At 42.1% G+C, this 18392-nt stretch overlaps 1 protein-coding gene across 14 annotated transcripts in view; it reads right to left on the reverse strand.

The window, feature by feature from the left end:
• Window positions 1-18392, reverse strand: part of APBB2 (amyloid beta precursor protein binding family B member 2) — a 377881-nt gene that overhangs the window by 191755 nt on the left and 167734 nt on the right. For all 14 annotated transcript variants that reach the window (XM_023519597.1, XM_023519608.1, XM_012811964.2 and 11 more), the window contains one exon: window positions 16017-16085. In XM_023519597.1, the coding sequence (XP_023375365.1) occupies window positions 16017-16035 (19 nt within the window). In that variant the 5' untranslated portion in view covers window positions 16036-16085. The remainder of the gene's footprint in view (window positions 1-16016; window positions 16086-18392) is intronic.

An 18392-nucleotide genomic window follows, 5' to 3' on the forward strand; every position in this document is an offset into this window, starting at 1 on the left:
GAGGGCCTCAGATCGGTCCACTCTGCACACAAGTGACAGAGCACAGGGCTCCTTCTGAGGGCCTCAGATCGGTCCACTCTGTACACAAGTGACGGAGCACAGGGCGCCTGCCGAGGGCCTCAGATTGGTCCACTCTGCACACAAGTGACGGAGCACAGGGCACCTGCCGAGGGCCTCAGATCAGTCCACTCTGCACACAAATGACGGAGCACAGGGCTCCGGTCCACTCTGCACACAAGTGACGGAGCACAGGGCTCTGGTCCACTCTGCATACAAGTGACGGAGCACAGGGCTCCTGCCAGGGGCCTCAGATTGGTCCACTCTGTACGCAAGTGACGGAGCCCAGGGCTGCCTGCCGAGGGCCTCAGATTGATTCTCACCTTATTTGGTCCTAGCATTTAACATGGCTCGTTGCAGGGACAGACACACAGTAAACAGACCAACAAGAAGGAACAAAGAAGTTGGGTCTACAGGGGTTAAATTATGGAAAAAAAATACAATCCTCAAGTTTAAGGGGAAGGAGGTTTGTCTTTCTTTTTAAATAAATGAAAATCTTATAATTTTTCCTTAAACCTTCTAATATTTAGCTGTTTACTTTGGAATCAAAAGGCCAAAAAAATTATACCAAATTAGTTTTTTTTTTTTTTTTGAGACAAGAGTCTCACTGTGTCACCCTTAGTAGAGTGCTATGGTGTCACAGCTCACAGCAACCTCAAACTCTTGGGCTCAAATGATCCTCTTGCCTCAGCCTCTCAAGTAGCTGGGAATACAGGCCCCTACCATAATGCCCAGCTAATTTTTTCTATTTTTAGTAGAGACTGGGTCTCAATCTTGCTCAGGCTGGTCTCGAACTCCTGAGCTCAAGGGATCCATCCACCCACCTAGGCCTCCCAGAATGCTGGGATCACAGCCACCAAGCCTGGCTAAAACCAAACTCTTAACACAGCAGATAAGTTGTTTAAACTCTGCATTTCCTTGCCACAACATGGAGATGATTATCCCTATGTATCTACAACTCGCTGAGCTTTGTTAGGGACTAAAAACTGTCACACATTTAACACAATGGCTGGCATATTGTAAGAGCTCAAAACATGTGAGGCTTTGGTATCATCTTCCCTCCTCCCCTGCATACTCTTGTCTCTGACCACCGTACTCAGGCCACTGTTAATGCCAGGTCTGTGCTAGGAATGGGGAAACTGAGACACAAGTCACCGAAATCACACAGGATGGAGGATGGCGGTGCAGAGGAGGAAGTGGTCTTCTCACTGCAGGCTGCAGAGGATCTGATGGGAAAAGAGGATGGACCATCTCCAGGGAGCCTGAGTAAACGAAGACTTAGTAAAGGAGAGGGGGAGAAGATGGAGGGCACGCAGCCAGCAGAGTCCCTACGGGGCATGCTCCGAGACTCTGGCCTCAGCCCCAAGGCGGCCGCAAGCTGAGTGTGTGTGGAGATGTTGGGCATCTTTCCTCCACCGCATTCTCCAAGGGGAGATGGCTGTGGCATTAAAGAAGCAATGTAAACTAGGTGATTAAGACATCCGGTCATGGAGAAAGTCCACAGAGGCGCACAGGGGGCATCTCCCTTACCAACCACACAGGAAGGTGGGTCTCATCTCCATGCTCCTCCTGGCTGGCAGTAGAGTGGACTCTGCCACTCACCAAAGAGGAGCAAAACCAGTTGGGAGGTTCTTGCAGTGGACAGCAAGGGGAGGACGGGTGGGCAGGAGCGACTGAGGTATGGAGCTGGAAGGAAGGTCTCACGCTCTTGCTGCCGTAGTTCCAGCTCTGCTCACTCATCTCTTGACCAGGGCAAGGTGAGGTTCTCATTAGCCTCCTGAGTTCGAAGCTGAGCATCAAAGGCAGCCTGGTGAATGGACTGAAGGGAAGGACACTGATGACTTCTGTCACATCAGCTCAGGAGAATGGCAGAGGGACCCTTCAGGAGCTTCACTAAGAACAACATGGGGGGAAATAGGACAGTGGCTGGAGGACGATCCAGAGCTATGGGCAGGAATTTTAAATTTTTAACGATGAGCGTCTTAGCCATGTTGTACTGTTCACAGGCAGTGAAGGCGGAAGACAACAGAGAAAGGAGAAGTGGAAATACAGGAGAGGGCCGGACTGATAAGGCAGAGTCCAGGTGACGGGAGAAGAGACAGGGACCACAGCAGGTGGGGACAGCCCTGCCCAAGATAAGGGACATGTCATACCAGGTGCGAGGAGAGGCAGTAGGATGGGGACAGACACACATGTCACAAAGCTGGGGAAGCAAATTTTCTCCATGAAGATAATGTCTTCTCCTGAGGGAAGGCAGTCTAGAGGGTGATCTGGCAGGGGGTTACAGAGAAGGGGTGCTCAGGTCAACAGGCGAAATGACTCTGGGATCCAACCTGCAGCAGGACGTACAGGAATGAGCCAGGGGAAGCGGGGACAACAGAGCAGGCCGCAGGGGTCAGAGGGCTCAGAGCGGTTGAGAAACAGGCATGAAGGGAACAAGGACCTGTTCAGCACCCTGTGGCCCTGCGTGACCATCACTGGGGAGATTTTTAAAAAGTATAGGCCCCGAGGCCTCACCCCAAAGATAAGTCCAAAGGTTCTTATTCAATTACCCTCAAGGAATTAAAATGTTCTTTAGGTGATTCTAATGTGTGGCCAAGGTTCAAATAAGGGAGTGAGAGGTGAGAAGAATAAGATGTTATACATCTGAGTTAATTCCAGAGGCAGCTGTCATCTTCCTCAATCCTGCACACGTTCACATTCTCAGCTTGCTTCCCTCCGTCCACCAAATTTCTGCTCCTCTTTTGAGATTCAGGATAGATCTCTACCTTTTTGGAAGCCTCCTCTCATCTGTTCAGGCAGACCCCAGGGTTCCTTCCTCTAGATGTCCACACCTTCATAAACACAGCACTATTACAGCATCACTCAGTTTTACATTTACTGTGAACCTGTTTGATCTTCCCACTGTGCCAACCAGCACAGTGGCCCAGCACACGGTGGACACTCCATAAACGTCTGTAGACTAAATCCTCGCATAAAATGAAAAAACTCAGTGTTTCATTAACATCTCAAAAACTGTTTCTGCAAAATGTCTAGAGAGAATTTCTGCATTTCTTATTCAAAGGAGACCACCATTATTGCTCAAACAGTTAAGTCTACAGGAAATCCATTTTTCCTTTCCTCGAAAAAACTAATGATATTAGAGAAGGAAAGGATGACTAAAAACTGGTTATCTCAGCTTTCATTCCATGGACGAGGGTTAAAAGAAAATCCTTCCATATAATGTCTAGACTGATTCATTTTGCTCCTCAGTCTTAGCTCGAGGAAATTCTCGCCCAGTTCTGCCATGACTCCCTAGAGAGAAAGGACTAGAGTCAAAGGTCTATGCTTTGTGACCCAGAGCAGACTAGTGTAAGTCTCTGTCAGACATGAGAGCTCCTCTGCCGCAATCAATCATTTAGCAGTTCAATGTTCAATGTTCTCTATTTTCTTTGGTCCAGGAAGCCCAGGATGCCCAGCTGGGCTGCGCTCCCTGTGCACATGTGCCCTCTGGGTGTCTCTGCGGCTACCAGCATCCAGTTCTGGGCCTACCTCTGGTCCTCACTTCCTCACACATAATAATACCATCATTAACAACAACAAACAGAAGAGAATTAAGTAGAATGGGAAATAGCAACATAATAACATGCAAAATTATGGAGAAAACCCAATACTTTATAGATATAAAAATAAAAGAATGGCTCTCTTCTTCTCTTGCCCCTAGACCCCAACCCCCTTTTTGATTTCTCTCGTCTACATGCAGGATATTTTTGCCTGCTTTCCCCACTACTGAAGCTATACGGGATTCTAGTCAAATATTTATTAAGCAGAAAAATTTCATTTTTCTTTGCCTCATGAGATCTTAGTACAGATTCTAGAAAAAAGAACACTTGGTTCTCTATAAATGGAAGAGAGAAGGAATTAAATCCACTTAAAAACAAGAGCTACGTTTGAACTGAGAACTGACATCTACATTCTTCTAGATTCCCAGACTGGACACCTCCGACTGGGCCTTCAGGAATTTCTAATCCAGCCAAGTCTTACCAACATTTTCAAGTTTGTCGACATAGCTTGAAGGTGTTTCTCCAACACACTTTCACATGGAGTGGAAGCTTGAAAAGAGATTGATTGTGGCAGAGGAGCTCTCCTGTCTGACAGAGACTTACACTCGTCTGACACTTACACACGGAGTAAGTGCACCCAGGCGCTCGCCATGGCTAAGAGTTTCCTGTAGACGGCACGGGCACAGCAGCCTGCCCCAGCTCCAGTCTCCCAGGCTACATTCTGCCCCATCTCTTCTTTTCAAAAATCAAACTGATGCTGCCCCCTGCACACAGGCACTTCACCATCCCTTCCGCCAGCCTCAGTCTACCCTTCCTGTGTCACCTCCTGTCCCTGGACCTCCCTGCCACGTCCCCAGGCTACTGTGGCCTCTCAGGGGCTTCTGAGCGCCTTCCCAACTCTGTCTAGGAATATCCTTTTCCCTCATTTTTCTCTGCTCCATGCTCACAATCTCCTATACATCTTTCAAAACCCAGCTCAAATACCACGTCCTCCGTGAGGCCCATGTTCGTCCCCTCCCTGTGCTGAGCATGTGACACCCAAATATCACCAGCATATTATAAATATCAGCTGAGATGCCTAAGTCCTCTCAACTGCATGCTCCTGAGGCAAGTGACTACTTTATTCATTTTTTATAGCAGCTTTATTGAGATATAACCTAAATGCCACACAGTTCACTCTTCCGCAGTTCACAATTCAGTGGTATTCAGTACACTCACAGTCGTGCATGCACCAACATCACATAATTCCAGAACACTTTTTTCTTTTTATGTTAGTGCTAGGGATTCATTGAGGGTACAAGAAACCAGGTTACGGCTCGGCGCCTATAGCTCAACCAGCCAAGGCGCCAGCCACGTACACCTAAGGTGGCAGGTTCGAATCCCCAGCCCGGACCCACCAAACAAAAATGATGGCTGCAACCAAAAAATAGCCGGGCGTTGTGGCGGGCGCCTGTGGACCCAGCTACTTGGGAGGCAGAGGCAGGAGACTCACTTGAGCCCAGGAGTTGGAGGTTGCTGTGAGCTGTAATGCCACGGCACTCTGCCCAGGGGGACAGCTTGAGGCTCTGTCTCAAAAAAAAAAAAAGAAAGAAAGAAAGAAACCAGGTTATACTGATTGCATTTGTTAGGTGACGTCCCTCTTACAATCATGTCTTGCCCCCAAAAGGTGTGGCACACACCAAGACCCCACCTTGCTCCCTCATTCCCTCTCTCTGCTCTTCTTTCCCCCTACCTCTCCCACCTTCTTTCTCTCTCTGCTCTCCCCTTCTCCAACCCCCACTGTGTCATTAATTGTCCTTATATCAAAATTGAGTACACAGGATTCATGCTTCTCCATTCTTGTGATGCTTTACTAAGAATAATGTGTTCCACTTCCATCCTGGTTAAAACAAAGGCTATAAAGTCTCCATTTTATTAATGGCTAACATGGTGTACATATACACAGCTTGTTAATCCATTCCTGGGTTGGTGGGCATTTAGGTGGTTTCCACATTTTGGCGATTGTAAATTGAGCTGCAATAAACAGCCTAGTGCAAGTGTCCTTATGATAAAAGGATTTTTTTCCTTCTAGGTAGATGCCCAGTAATGGGATTACAGGATCAAATGGGAGGTCTGGCTTGAGTTCTTTAAAGGTTCTCCATACTTCCTTCCAAAAAGGTTGTATATAGTTTGCAGTCCCACCAGCAGTGTAAAAGTGTTCCCTTCTCTCCATATCCAAGCCAGCATCTGCAGTTTTGAGATTTTGTGATGTGAGTCATTCTTGCTGGAGTTAGATGGTATCTCAGGGTGGTTTTGATTTGCATTTCTCTAATAATTAGGGATAATGAGCATTTTTTCACGTTTGTTAGCCATTCGTCTGTCTTCTTTAGAGAAGGCTCTATTCATGTCTCTTGCCCATTGGTATATGGGATTGTTGGTTTTTTTCATATGGATTAATTTGAGTTCTCTATAGATCCTAGTTATCAAGCTTTTGTCTGATTCAAAATATGCAAATATCCTTTCCCGGTGTGTAGGTTGTCTATTTGCTTTGGTTGTTGTCTCCTTAGCTGTACAGAAGCTTTTCAGTTTAATTAAGTCCCATTTGTTTATTTTTGTTGTTGTTGCAATTGCCATGGCAGTCTTCTTCATGAAGTGTTTCCCCAGGCTGATATCTTCCAGTGTTTTTCCTATGCTTTCTTTGAGGATTTCTATTGTTTCATGCCTTAAATTTAAGTCCTTTATCCATCTTCAATCCATTTTTGTGAGTGGAGAAAGGTGCGGGTCCAGTTTCAGTCTTTTACATATGGATATCCAGTTCTCCCAGCACCATCTATTGAATAGGGATTCTTTGCCTCAGCATATGTTCTTGTTTGGTTTATCAAAGACTAATTAGGTGGTTGGTGGTTGTAAGAGGTTAGTTTCATTTCCTTGTTTTCTATTTGATTCCAAATGTCTATGTCTCTATTTTTGTGCCAGTACCACGCTGACTTGACCACTATGGTTTTGTAGTACAGCCTAAAATCTGGTATGCTGATGCCCCAGCTTTGTTTTTACTACTAAGAACTGTCTTAGCTATACAGGTTTTTTTCTGGTTCCATACAAAACACAGAATCATTTTTTCCAAGTTTGGAAAGTACAATGTTGGTATTTTAATAGGGATGGCACTGAATCAGTAGATTGCTTTGGGAATAGACATTTTAGACAGATACAGACATTTTAACAATGTTGATTCTTCCGATCCATGAGCATGGTATGTTCTTTCATTTGTCAATATCCTCCGCTATTTCCTTTCTTAGGATTTCATAATTTTCTTTGTAGAGGTTCTTCACCTCTTTTGTTAGGTATATTTCTAGGTATTTCATTTTCTTTGAAGTTATGGTGAAGGGTATTGTGTCTTCAATTAACCTCCCATCTTGACTGTTATTGCCGTATACAAAGGCTACTGACTTGTGGACACTGATTTTATATCCTCAACAAAATCCCAGCCAATAGATTACAGCTTATCATCAAAAAAGTCATACATCATGATTGAGTAGGTTTCATCCTAGAGATGTAAGGCTGGCGCAAGTTCATAACATTAGACTATATGATCCTCTCAATAGATGCAGAAAAAGCATTCAGTAAAATCCAGCTTCCTTTTCTAATTAGCACACTGAAGAATATAGGCATAGGTGGCACATTTCTTAAACTGATCAAAGCTATCTATGACAAACCCACAGCTAATATTTTACTGAATGGAGTAAAACTGAAAGCTTTTCCTCTTAGAACTGGAACCAGTTGTCCTCTGTCACCATTACTATTCAACATAGTATGGGAAGTTCTAGCCAATACAATTAGGCAAGATAAGGAAATAAAGGGCATCCAAATGGGAGCAGAGGAGGTCAAACTCTCCCTCTTTGCTGATGATATGATCTTATAGAGAACCCCAAGACTCAACCACAAGACTCCTGAAAGTCATCAAAAAATATGGTAATGTCTTAGGATATAAAACTAATACAACCAGAATTCTATCAAACCTTCAAGGATGAGCTTATTCCCATACTGCAGAAATTATTCCAAAAATTTGAGGAGGAAGGAATCTTCCCTAACACATTCTATAAAGCAAACATCACCCTGATAGCAAAACCAGGAAAAGACCCGACTAAAAAGGAGAATTTCAGACCAATTTCACTAAATGAATATAGATGCAAAAATTCTCAACAAAATGAAGCCATCCAGACCAGGGCATTTTTGTTGGAAGATTTTTCTTATTGTTTCTTTAATCTCAGTGTTTGAAATTGGTCTGTTCAGGAGCTCTATTTCTTCCTGGCTAAGTCTAGGGAGAGGGCGTGATTCCAAATATTGATCCACTTCCTTCACATTCTCAAATTTCTGGGTATAGAGTTTCTGGTAGTATTCAGAGATGATCTCTTGTGGCATCAGTTGTTATTTCCCCTTTACCATTTCTGATTGAGGTTACTAGAGATTTTACTTTTCTATTTATAGTTAGTCTGGCCAAAGGTTTATCTATTTTATTTATTTTTTTCAAAAAACCAACTTCTTATTTATTTTCTGAATGATTCTTTTGTTTTCAATTTCACTGATCTCTGTTTTAATTTTAGATATTTTTCATCTGCTGGATTTTGGCTTAGATTGTTCTTCTTTTTCCAATTCTATAAGACAGCTTATGAGTTTGTTGATGTGCGCTCTTTCTGTTTTTCAAATGTCAGCATCTAAAGTGATAAATTTTCCTCTCAGAACTGCTTTTTCAGTATCCTGCAGGTTTTGGTAGCTTGTGTCTTCATTGTTGTTGTGCTCAAGGAAGTTAATGATTTCTTCTTTTATTTCTCTCTGCACCCAACCGTCATTAAACAGAAGGTTGTTTACTTTCTATGCCTTTGTGTGGGGTTAAACGTTTTTGTTGGAGTGAGTTCCACCTTTAGTGCCTTGTGGTCTGAGAAGATACAAGGTAAACTTTCAATTCTTTTGATTCTGTTAAGGTTTGTTTTGTGTCCTAGGATATGGTCAATTTTGGAGAATGTTCCATGGGGCGATGAGAAGAATGTATCTTCTTTATCTTCGGGATGGAGTGTTTTACATGCATCTATCATGCACAGTTGTTCTAGGGTCTCATTTAAGTCCCTTATATCTTTGTTTAATTTCTCTTAGGAGGATCTGCCCAGCTCTATAAGAGGAGTGTTAAAGTTCCCTGTTATTATGGTGTTATAGGATGTCATATTGCTCAGACTGAATAAGGTCTGTTTTAAGAATCTGAGAGCATTTAAGTTGGGTGCATAAATATTTAGAATTGAAACGTCTTGTTGTATTCTTCCTTTGACTAATATAAAACGACCGTCTTTGTCTTTTTTGACTTTAGTTGCTTTAAATTCACATGTATTTTTAAATAAGATTGCAATACTTCTTTTCTTCTGAATTCCATTTGCCTGAAAAATTGTCTTCCAACCCTTAACTCAAAACTAGGTGTGTTTCCTGCAGACAGCAAATGGATGGCTTGTGTTTTTTAATCCAGTCAGCCAATCTATGCCTCTTCAGTGGGGAATTTAAGCCATTGGCATTTATTGAGATAATAGATAAGTGTGGTAGTGTTCTATTCATCTTACTTTGTGAGAGTCCATTGGTTAGTTTTGTCTTTTGCATCATTGTAGAAGCTAGGTTCTGTCCTTTAGTTTCTGAGATCTTACTTTGCTGGTGATCCATTCTGATGGTCAGTGTGTAGGACAGGTTAAAGTATTTCCTGTAGAGCTGGGCTTGTTGTGGCGAATTTCCTCAATGTTTGTGTATCAATAAATGATTTGATTTCTCTGTCAATTTTAAAGCTTAACTTAGCAGGATATAGAATTCTAGACTAGAAGTTGTTCTGTTCAAGTACATTAAAGGTAGATGGCCACTGTCTTCTTGCTTGAAAAGTTTCATTAGAGAAGTTTGCAGTTACCCTGATGGATTTGCCCCTGTAGGTCAACTGGCGCTCAAAGAATCTTTTCAGCTGGCAGCTTGCAGAATTTTCTCTTTTGTCTTGACTTTGGACAGGTTCATCACAATGTGTCTTGGAGAAGCTCTGTTAAGAGTTGAGGTGACCTGGGGTCTGATCCCCTCTGAAAGGAGTGTTTCAGAATCTTCAGTGATATTTGGGAAATTTTCATTTATAATATTCTCTAGTATGGCTTCCATTCCCCTGGGGCATTCTTCTTCCCCTTCTGGGATACCTATAACTCATATGTTTGAATGCTTCATAAAGTCCCATAATTCTGTCAGTGAACATTCTGCTCTCTCTCTTCTTTTCTGCCTCTTTAACTATCTCAGTTATCTCAAGAGCTTTGTCCTCTACCTCTGAGATTCTTTCTTCTGCATGGTCTAATCTGTTGTTGACCACTTCAGTTCCTTCAGCTCTGCTATATCCTTTCTATATTCTTCATATTGTTCATCAGTTATTTGATTCTGTTTTTGGATTTCCTTTTGGTTATTTTCCACTTTATCAGCAGTTCCCTTCATTGTTTCCATCATTTCCTTCATTGTTTTCATCATCTGTATTCTAGTTATGTTTTTTAAAACTTTTGTTTGTTTACTTTTTGTTGTTGTTGCAGTTTGGCCAGAGCCAGGTTCGAACGCACCACCCTCGGTATATGGGGCTGGTACCCATCATCTGTATTCTGAATTCCCCTTCTGTGATTTCTAACATTTCTTTATAGGTGGGATCCTCTGCAGTAGCTACCTCACAGTCCCTTGTGGGGGTTGCTCTGGACTGGTTTTTCATGTTGCCAGGATTTTTCTGCTGATTCTTCCTCATGAGTGATTTCTTTTATCTGTTTCCTTGCCCTAATTTCCCTTTCACTTCCTCTTGCTCTTTAAGTTACCATGCCTCTGGACTAGGGTTTTGATGAGTCCAGTTCTCCACTACTTTTGTCCTCATGGGGTCCAGAAGTCTCTGGCTGACTCCTTGTGTCCCCAGAGGGATGTTTCTGGGTAGATCCCACCAGCCAGAGATGCCTAGAGTCTTCTCTCCCAAGTCTCACCATGCCCAGCTGCAAGGAAGCTGTTACTCGGCAGCCATCTTGCTCCTCCCCCATTTCAGAACATCTTTATCATCCAGAAAGAAATGCTCTAGCAGTTACGCCCTAGTCTTCCCTCTCCCAAACCCTGGCGAGCGCTAATCTACTTTCTCTTTTGTGGACTTGCCTATGGTAGACATTTCAAATAAACAGAGTTATATAATATGTGGTCATTTGTGACTGAATTCTCTCACTGTATTTTCAAGCTTCATCCATGTTATGGTATATACAGTACTTCACTCTTTCTATGGGAGGGTCATATTCCATTGTATGGTTCTGCTACGTTGTGTTTATTTGTTCAGCCATTAATGGACACTTGGGTTGTCTCCACTTCTCAGCTATCATGAGTAATGTTGCTAGAACACTCATGTACACGTGGACATGTTTTCAATTGTTTTGGGTGTACCCTCGGGCATTTAACTGCTGAGTGTGGTAGCTCTTTCATTTTTTAAACGCACGCACTCACACAGACACATACATATATAACTGACATTCTGAAGAACTGCCAGGCTGTTGTACAAAGTGGTTGTACCATTTCACATTCCCACCGGCAGTGTATGAGGGCTCCAATTTCTCCACATCCTTGCCAACATTTGTTACTGTTTCTTTTATATTACAGCCATCCCGGTTGGTGTGAAATAGTATCTTATTGTGGTTTTGATTTACATAAATTCTTTCATTTTTGTATTTCCAGTTCCTTTTAAGGAGCCTGGCATATAAAAGTACTCAGGAAGTGTTTTTTGATTCATTAATTCATTCACTCATTTTGTTAATCATTTACTAAGCATCTACCATTATGTGGCAGGTACTCTCCTCAAGGCCGGGAACACAAGAGTGAGCAGAATAAGCAAAATTAATGGAGAGTGAATAAACAAAAAGCCAGTAACCATGACGGTTGGTCTCCTGGGTTTCTGGCAGGGGAATGGGCCTCCTCTGATTTTGCCATCACCTCCACCTCTATTCATCATGCAGCTTTGAGTGTGACTTATGAAGATCCCACATCAATTCAAGAGGATCAATTCCTATTCCAGAGGTAGGCGTAAGTTCAGATTTAAGAGTGTGACAAGAGCTGACATTACCACTGCCATCACTCTCCAGCATGCATGATGGGGAAACATCTGTGACAGCCTGGCACGTATTTCCTCCTTTCCTGTTAAAAGCCTCACAAATTTTCTTGCGGAATTAGCCTTCCTACACCCATGCATTCACCTGACAGATATTTTTTGCATACTTCTGTGTGCCAGACATCCTTCCAAGGGCTGAGGACAGAGCAGTGAGCAAAACTGACAAAGTCAAAGTACGCATAATGCTTATGCCCCATGGTTTTGGGGAGGACACGACTGCATCCTTTATTGCGGGGGACACATCGCCACGATGCAGCTGATTAAAGCAGCAAATCTCCACGGCTCTAGTGGCTGTTTCAAGGAAAAGCATGGGATCCACACAAAGCCAATCGGGAGACTTTTGTTAGAATGATAAGAAGAGGGGCTTGTTTTTCTCTTTTACTTGAATTTTTAGATTTAAGCCTAGAGCTTGAAGGGGTCACCATGAAGAGACGACCTGGTTTAAGCATGAATCTAACAAACAAAAAAGCAGAGCCCAGAGCCAGAGAGAAAGCAAGCAAGGCCTAATGACCGAATCCCTAAAATAGGCCACACCTGGAACATGACACCTCTGGGCTTCTCGGGTCAAATCCATTCATTCATTTATTTATTTTGCTTTAAGCCACTTTGAGTGGAGTTTTCCCTGTTTTGTGACTAAGAGAGTGTTTTTACAAAGCCTACACAAAATGAGATAAGCCAGGATCACTTTAATTCCTTAATTTCTCAAACCCACAACTCAGCCTACATCCTAACACAAACCTGGCTGGATCCGTGGGGCCACGTGGCTTCCCCCTCCTCCCTTGCCCTTTTCTGAGACCTCCAGCCTCTTGTCAAAGCAGGAGTTTGTGAGGAATGATGGGAAACGCTTCCCTGTTCAAAAACCTGCTCTCTCCCTCTGTTCCCGCGACATGCCTGTAAGATTGGAAGTTGACGAATGGGACCCAGAACTGACAAATGGGTCCAAGGAAGCCCAATGTCTGCCCCGTTCTGAAAGGAAACTTCTCATTTTCTTCATTTCTGTTTTTCTGCTATAGAATTTTATATCCAGGGAGGACATGAACAGCGAAACTGCTGCCCTAAGGAACGCTGCCTTTGAACTAGACCTCAAAGCATTACGGAAATGAAATAAACTCAGAGTTTTCTTTTCCTGTTAGGAAGGGGAGGCAAAATAAAACTGGTTTCCTGAAATTACTTATGAAAGCAAACTTTCAACGTGACAAAAATGATAAGAACTTCTCTGTGAATAAAAGAGGCCAAAGTTATGAGACAGCTGCTTGGGTCACACAGCCAGGGAGGGTGCAGGATGAGAACGTGGTAAGATTCTAGCAAGGAGAGCAGCTTCACAGAGCTGATTCTCTAAGATACAGGGGAGATTGATTCAACATGTGAGGGTTTCCATGCCCCATTCAACTCGCTTGACTTAGCCATTTCACAATGCATACATATTTCAAAACCACATGTACATGATAAATATATATAATCTTTATTTGTCAATTGTAAAAAAATTCAGCTTGGGTGGTGAGAAAGAATAAATTATTTATAACACAAACTCAGAATAGCCGGAGTAGGCAGAGGCCCTGGGTGAGGACAGGGTTAGGGATGAGGAGAGAGGGTCGGGGAAGGCTTCCCCAAAGAGGAAGTGTGAAGCCGGGTCTTGAAGGCCTAACAAGGAGCCCACCAGTGGACAAGAAGAACAAGGCACTCTAGACAGGGGAAAGCTGGGCATTCCCAACATCATGCCTGGCAGATGTGAGGAACGGTTATTCAGAACACCCAGCGCAGGAAATGTGTGTATTCAAATAAGAAGTAAAACATTTGAAGACGTCACCTTCGGAAATCACAAGCTTATTCTAAGGATATGCTTTCTGTTCAATTTCTTCCTTTCTTCTTAATTTTAGAGAGAGGGTATCCCTATGTTGCCCAGGCTGGAGTACATGGCACACTACAGACCCAATCTCCTGGGCTCAAGTGATCGTCCTGCCTCAGCGTCCTGTCCAGCTGGGTCTACAGATGTGCACCACCGTGTCTGGCTCTCTTCTCTGCTCAGCTTCTAAGCTGTTTGCATTCTTTAGTAAAACCTAAATGTCTTCTGAAGATGAATTTTCTTATTTTAACAGAGCTCTAGACTTTTATGGTCATGTCTGATGAGTGTGGTCAATGATCCAGCTTGGGAATATTGGTTTATGTGAAAAAAAGCAGGTGAGCTGTGAAGTGTCATATATTTCCTTGAGTAATAAACCAGGGCCTCAATTCTAGGCGGAAAAAATATTAAGCACAAGCAGAAATAAGATAGGGGCTTATGTTACCGTAACAGGGGCTAAGACCTGCTGGGAAGGGCCTCCTGAACTTGATCTTGAAGGGTCACCAGGAATTTTAGAGACACATAACAGTATTAATTCTGGTATGTTTGTTTTGTAAAAGGCTCCCTGAAGTCACAGCTCTTGAGAGTTAGAAGAAGGGATTAGAGGCATATCTCATCCCACTTCTAATTCAGACCCTCCCTCAGTAGTTGCCATTTGAATTTTCAAGTAAATAAAATAAAGCAGGGCTGGAGTAAGATCTTCCCCTGAACTAAGAATACTGCTTTCCTTGTAAAATGTGTTACATGTTATACCAATACATGAGAGTAGTAGCTGTCATTTAAAAACCACGCTAGATAACTGCTTCAGTATCTTATATAACTGCCAAGGAATAAAGCAATTTGGGTACCAACTAGAAGAAAGAAACTATCACTAAAACAAAGTACAGCCACAATAAGAGCTTTCTAGAAGTTACTCGATGATTATCCACCTCCAGTGATGTGTGATTCAGAGGAACACACATCATTTTATGTTCGCCAACTTCATTCTTTTAACGTTTCCATAATAAGTCTATCTTACAATGCAAAGGATCCCTACAAAACTTACTCCCGCTATTTAAAACATTTTTGAAAAGGGCACATGTAGAGGCCAGGCGCGGTGGCTCACACTTAGAATCCCAGAGCTCTGGGAGGCTGAGGCAGGTGGATTGCTTGAGCTCACAAGTTCAAGACCAGCCTCAGCAAGAGAGAGACTCCCGTCTCTACTAAAAATAGCTGGGTGTTGTGGCAGACGCCTATAGTCCCAGCTACTTGGGAGGCTAAGGCAAGATAATCACTTGAGCACAAGAGTTTGAGGTTGCTGTGAACTATGACACCACAGCACTCTACTGAGGGTAATAAAGTGAGACTCTGTCTCAAAAAAAGAAAAAAAAAAGACACATATATTTGTCTTGATTTTTCTAAAACTAATATGCCTCTCCAATATGTATTGATAAAGACAATCTATACCTCCCCAGATCATCACAGTAAGATTAAGTGGCCTCTACGAAGCACCTCTCAGTTCCTAGTTCTCCTGTGTGAACTCAGGGCTGTCATATTGCTTTTGGCTATTTTTTATAAAAGGATATTGTTTTCTTGCCACTCATATGCCCTCTACTGAGCCTGGTGCTTGTTATGATTTAGTTCTTTGTTGAAACGTAACATGCAAAGTGACACATGTATAAAAGAGAAAAAAGCTTGAACATACTTAGTAAGTTTAATTTTGAAATTTAGAGACTTTAATATCTATTTGTCTGTGGTTAAACCTACTGATTTTAAGAAATAGAACTTGCTGGGTGTATCCTAATAAACATGGAATCTACCCAGATCTATCTGCCACTTGCAGTCCAATAATTTTTAACTTGAAATGTCAAGGCAATTGCTTTTTCTTTATTATATTACTGTGAGGCTAGGAATTAAATCCCACAGCATGTTATGTATATGAAATACTAGAGTCTACCATGAGACCAAGAAAGAGACATGCTATAAAATTAAAGAAGTTTTTCTAAGGCCTGAAACTAATCAGCATTAAACCTAAGAAGAATACTGACTAGGGGTTCTGTCCTAAAGGAATTCTGCAACCTGAGACTCTGAGGGAGACAACACCAACACCTGGTCATTTGTCCACACTTAAATAGTTCACCAGCCACAATGTACAATGCCACTGATGTACAAGGCTACATGATACAATGTGACAGTTTTAATGTCCCACTTCAGTCAACTAAAATATTCTTACATAATAATGCAAATTATTAGACAAATACGGAAGTCCAATAGATGCTTCTACTTAAGATTCATTTTTATATTATATTAGTGAAGAACAATGAAAATCAAAACCATAATTACTTTAGCAAATCGTAAGTTTAACATTAAACAATTGTCTATCATTTTTTTTCTAAGTTTTAATATTCAACTGCTTTTCTGCATTGAAATATGCCAAAACGTATCTGACCTGGAAGTACTTCTGACATGGATCACTGGACGTCAGCAATGATGCAGGAAATGCGTTATAATTTGAAATCTAAAAAAAAAAAAAGGATCATTTGAGAAATTAAAACCCCAAATAACAAAGCATAAAAGGAAAAAAGCATAACAGTGAATATCCCTCCAAATGCTATTAAAAATAATAAACAAATTTTGGCAGAGAGAGTGCCGCAAACTTTTATTCATTTATAGTTGGCCGTGCCACTTTTGATTGAAATTTGAATTCCTGCTTACCCACATTTCCCACAAATATTCATTGACGTTTTTCCCCATGCCAGGCCTAAGCTATCTGTCTCAAGTTTCCAATGCTTTTTCTCATTAAATACACACACAATTCAGAAGCTACTGAAGAAAAAAACTGGTACATTTTGCCACATAAAAATTAAAACCTTCTGTTTGGGGGGGAGGGTAGATGCTAGAAACAGTAAAGACAAAAACAAATTTTTTAAAAAAATTACCCTGTGGATGACATAAAAGGGCTATTTTCCTTTATATAGAAAGAGTTCCTTGAAATCATTAAGAAAAATATGAGCAAGTCTATAGCAAAATGAGCAAAGAACAGAAACAAGTCCCAAGAGAAACACTAATGTCCAGTAAACGTAAATAACTAACCTCACTCAAGACTTTAAAAAGAACACCTTAAAAAGTTAACATCGACGCACTGGACTTCCTACGCCAGACTGGATGGATTAACGAGCTTGATGACACACAATTTAAGCCAAGGACACCGGAGACAGGAATTTTCGCTGGTGGGAATAAAAATTCGAAAAGCCCTTTGGAAGGCCACTGGCAAATATCTCAGCAGATGTAAACTGCACGGACTCCATTTCCACTCCCAAGAATTTATTTTAAAGATAAACTCATACAGATTCTACTGTTCTAACATAGAAGACCAGCGACCTAACCGATCAGTGGACAGCTGGTCCATTAAGTTCCAGGACATCCATACGCTGAGGTACCACACTGGGGTTAGGGGACCCCATGTATCAGAAGAGCTCATCAGTTCCACTGGGGGTGAGTAATATGCATGACACAGCGTGATCTACTTTGGGTAAAATTTTTATTTATTTATTTTGTTATTTAGTTTTTGTTAATCAGGCCCATTTAAAGGCATGTGTTTTTCTTTCATTTGTTTTTGAGTAAAATTTTTAAAAACATGCACACACATACATGTGCAGATACATCCAAAGAAAATTTCTTTTTTTTAGACAGTGTCTCACTCCATTGCCCTGGGTAGAGTGCTGTGGAGTCATCATAGCTCATAACAACCTCAGACTCTTAGGTTCAAGGGATCCTCTTACCTCAGGCTCCCTAGTAGTTGGGGCTACAGGCAACTACCACAACGCCTGGCTAGTTTTTTTTATTTTTAGTAGAGACAGGGTCTCAATTTTACTTAGGCTGGTCCTAAGCTCAGGTGACCACCCACCACCCACCTATAATCCTCAGACTCCCAGAGTGCTAGGATTACAGGAGTGAGCCACCACACCAAGCCACAAAGAAAATTTCTTTCTGGGCAGTGCCTGTGGCTCAAGGAGTAGGGTGCCAGCCCCATATACCAGGGGTGGCAGGCTTGAACCCAACCCGGGCCAAAAACTGCTTGTCCCCAGTAGAGTGCCATGATGTCATACTTCATACAATCTCAAACTCTTGGGCTCAAGCAATCCTCTTGCTTTAACCTCCTGAGTAGCCGGGACCACAGGCACCCACTATAACACCTGGCTATTTTTGGAGATGGGGCCTCACTCTTGCTCAGTCTGGTCTTGGACTCATGAGCTCAAGTGATCCACCTGCCTTGGCCTCCCGGAGTGCTGGAATTATGGGCATGAGCCACAGCGCCCAGCAAGAAAATCTCTTAAGATTAAAAAACAGTAGGAAGCTGCCACTTTACCAAATTAGATACATAATGGGGAAAACTGAAAACAGACCTTGTTTTCAGTAAGGTGCTATCAGGAATGTCACTTAAGAATGATAATCTGTTACATTAAATTCAATACAGATACAGCATGATCCATTTACATAAAAAGTACAAAAACAGGAAAAACTGATCTTGGTCAGGATACTGGGTGGGAGGGGTAAGAGTGGAGAAGAAAGCTTCTGGGATGCTGGTAATGGTGACACGGTGATCTTGATCTGGACGTGAAAATTCATCAAGCTGTGTCATTATGCATGTACTTCAGTACGCATATTATGCCTCCACGAAAAGTTAAAAAATGAAATGCTAGATTTGCTAAAGTGAAATTCAAATTGAGAAATTTTATACTTGCAAAAACCCTAAATTCTAATCTAATCTTTCCAAACTAGAAATGTTTAATGGGCGTTACTTTCTTTTTTTTTTTTTTTTTTT

Source organism: Otolemur garnettii, unplaced genomic scaffold (genome assembly GCF_000181295.1).
Source record: "Otolemur garnettii isolate 467f Iridium unplaced genomic scaffold, OtoGar3 scaffold00181, whole genome shotgun sequence".
In the NCBI taxonomy this organism is placed as follows: Eukaryota; Metazoa; Chordata; class Mammalia; order Primates; family Galagidae; genus Otolemur; species Otolemur garnettii.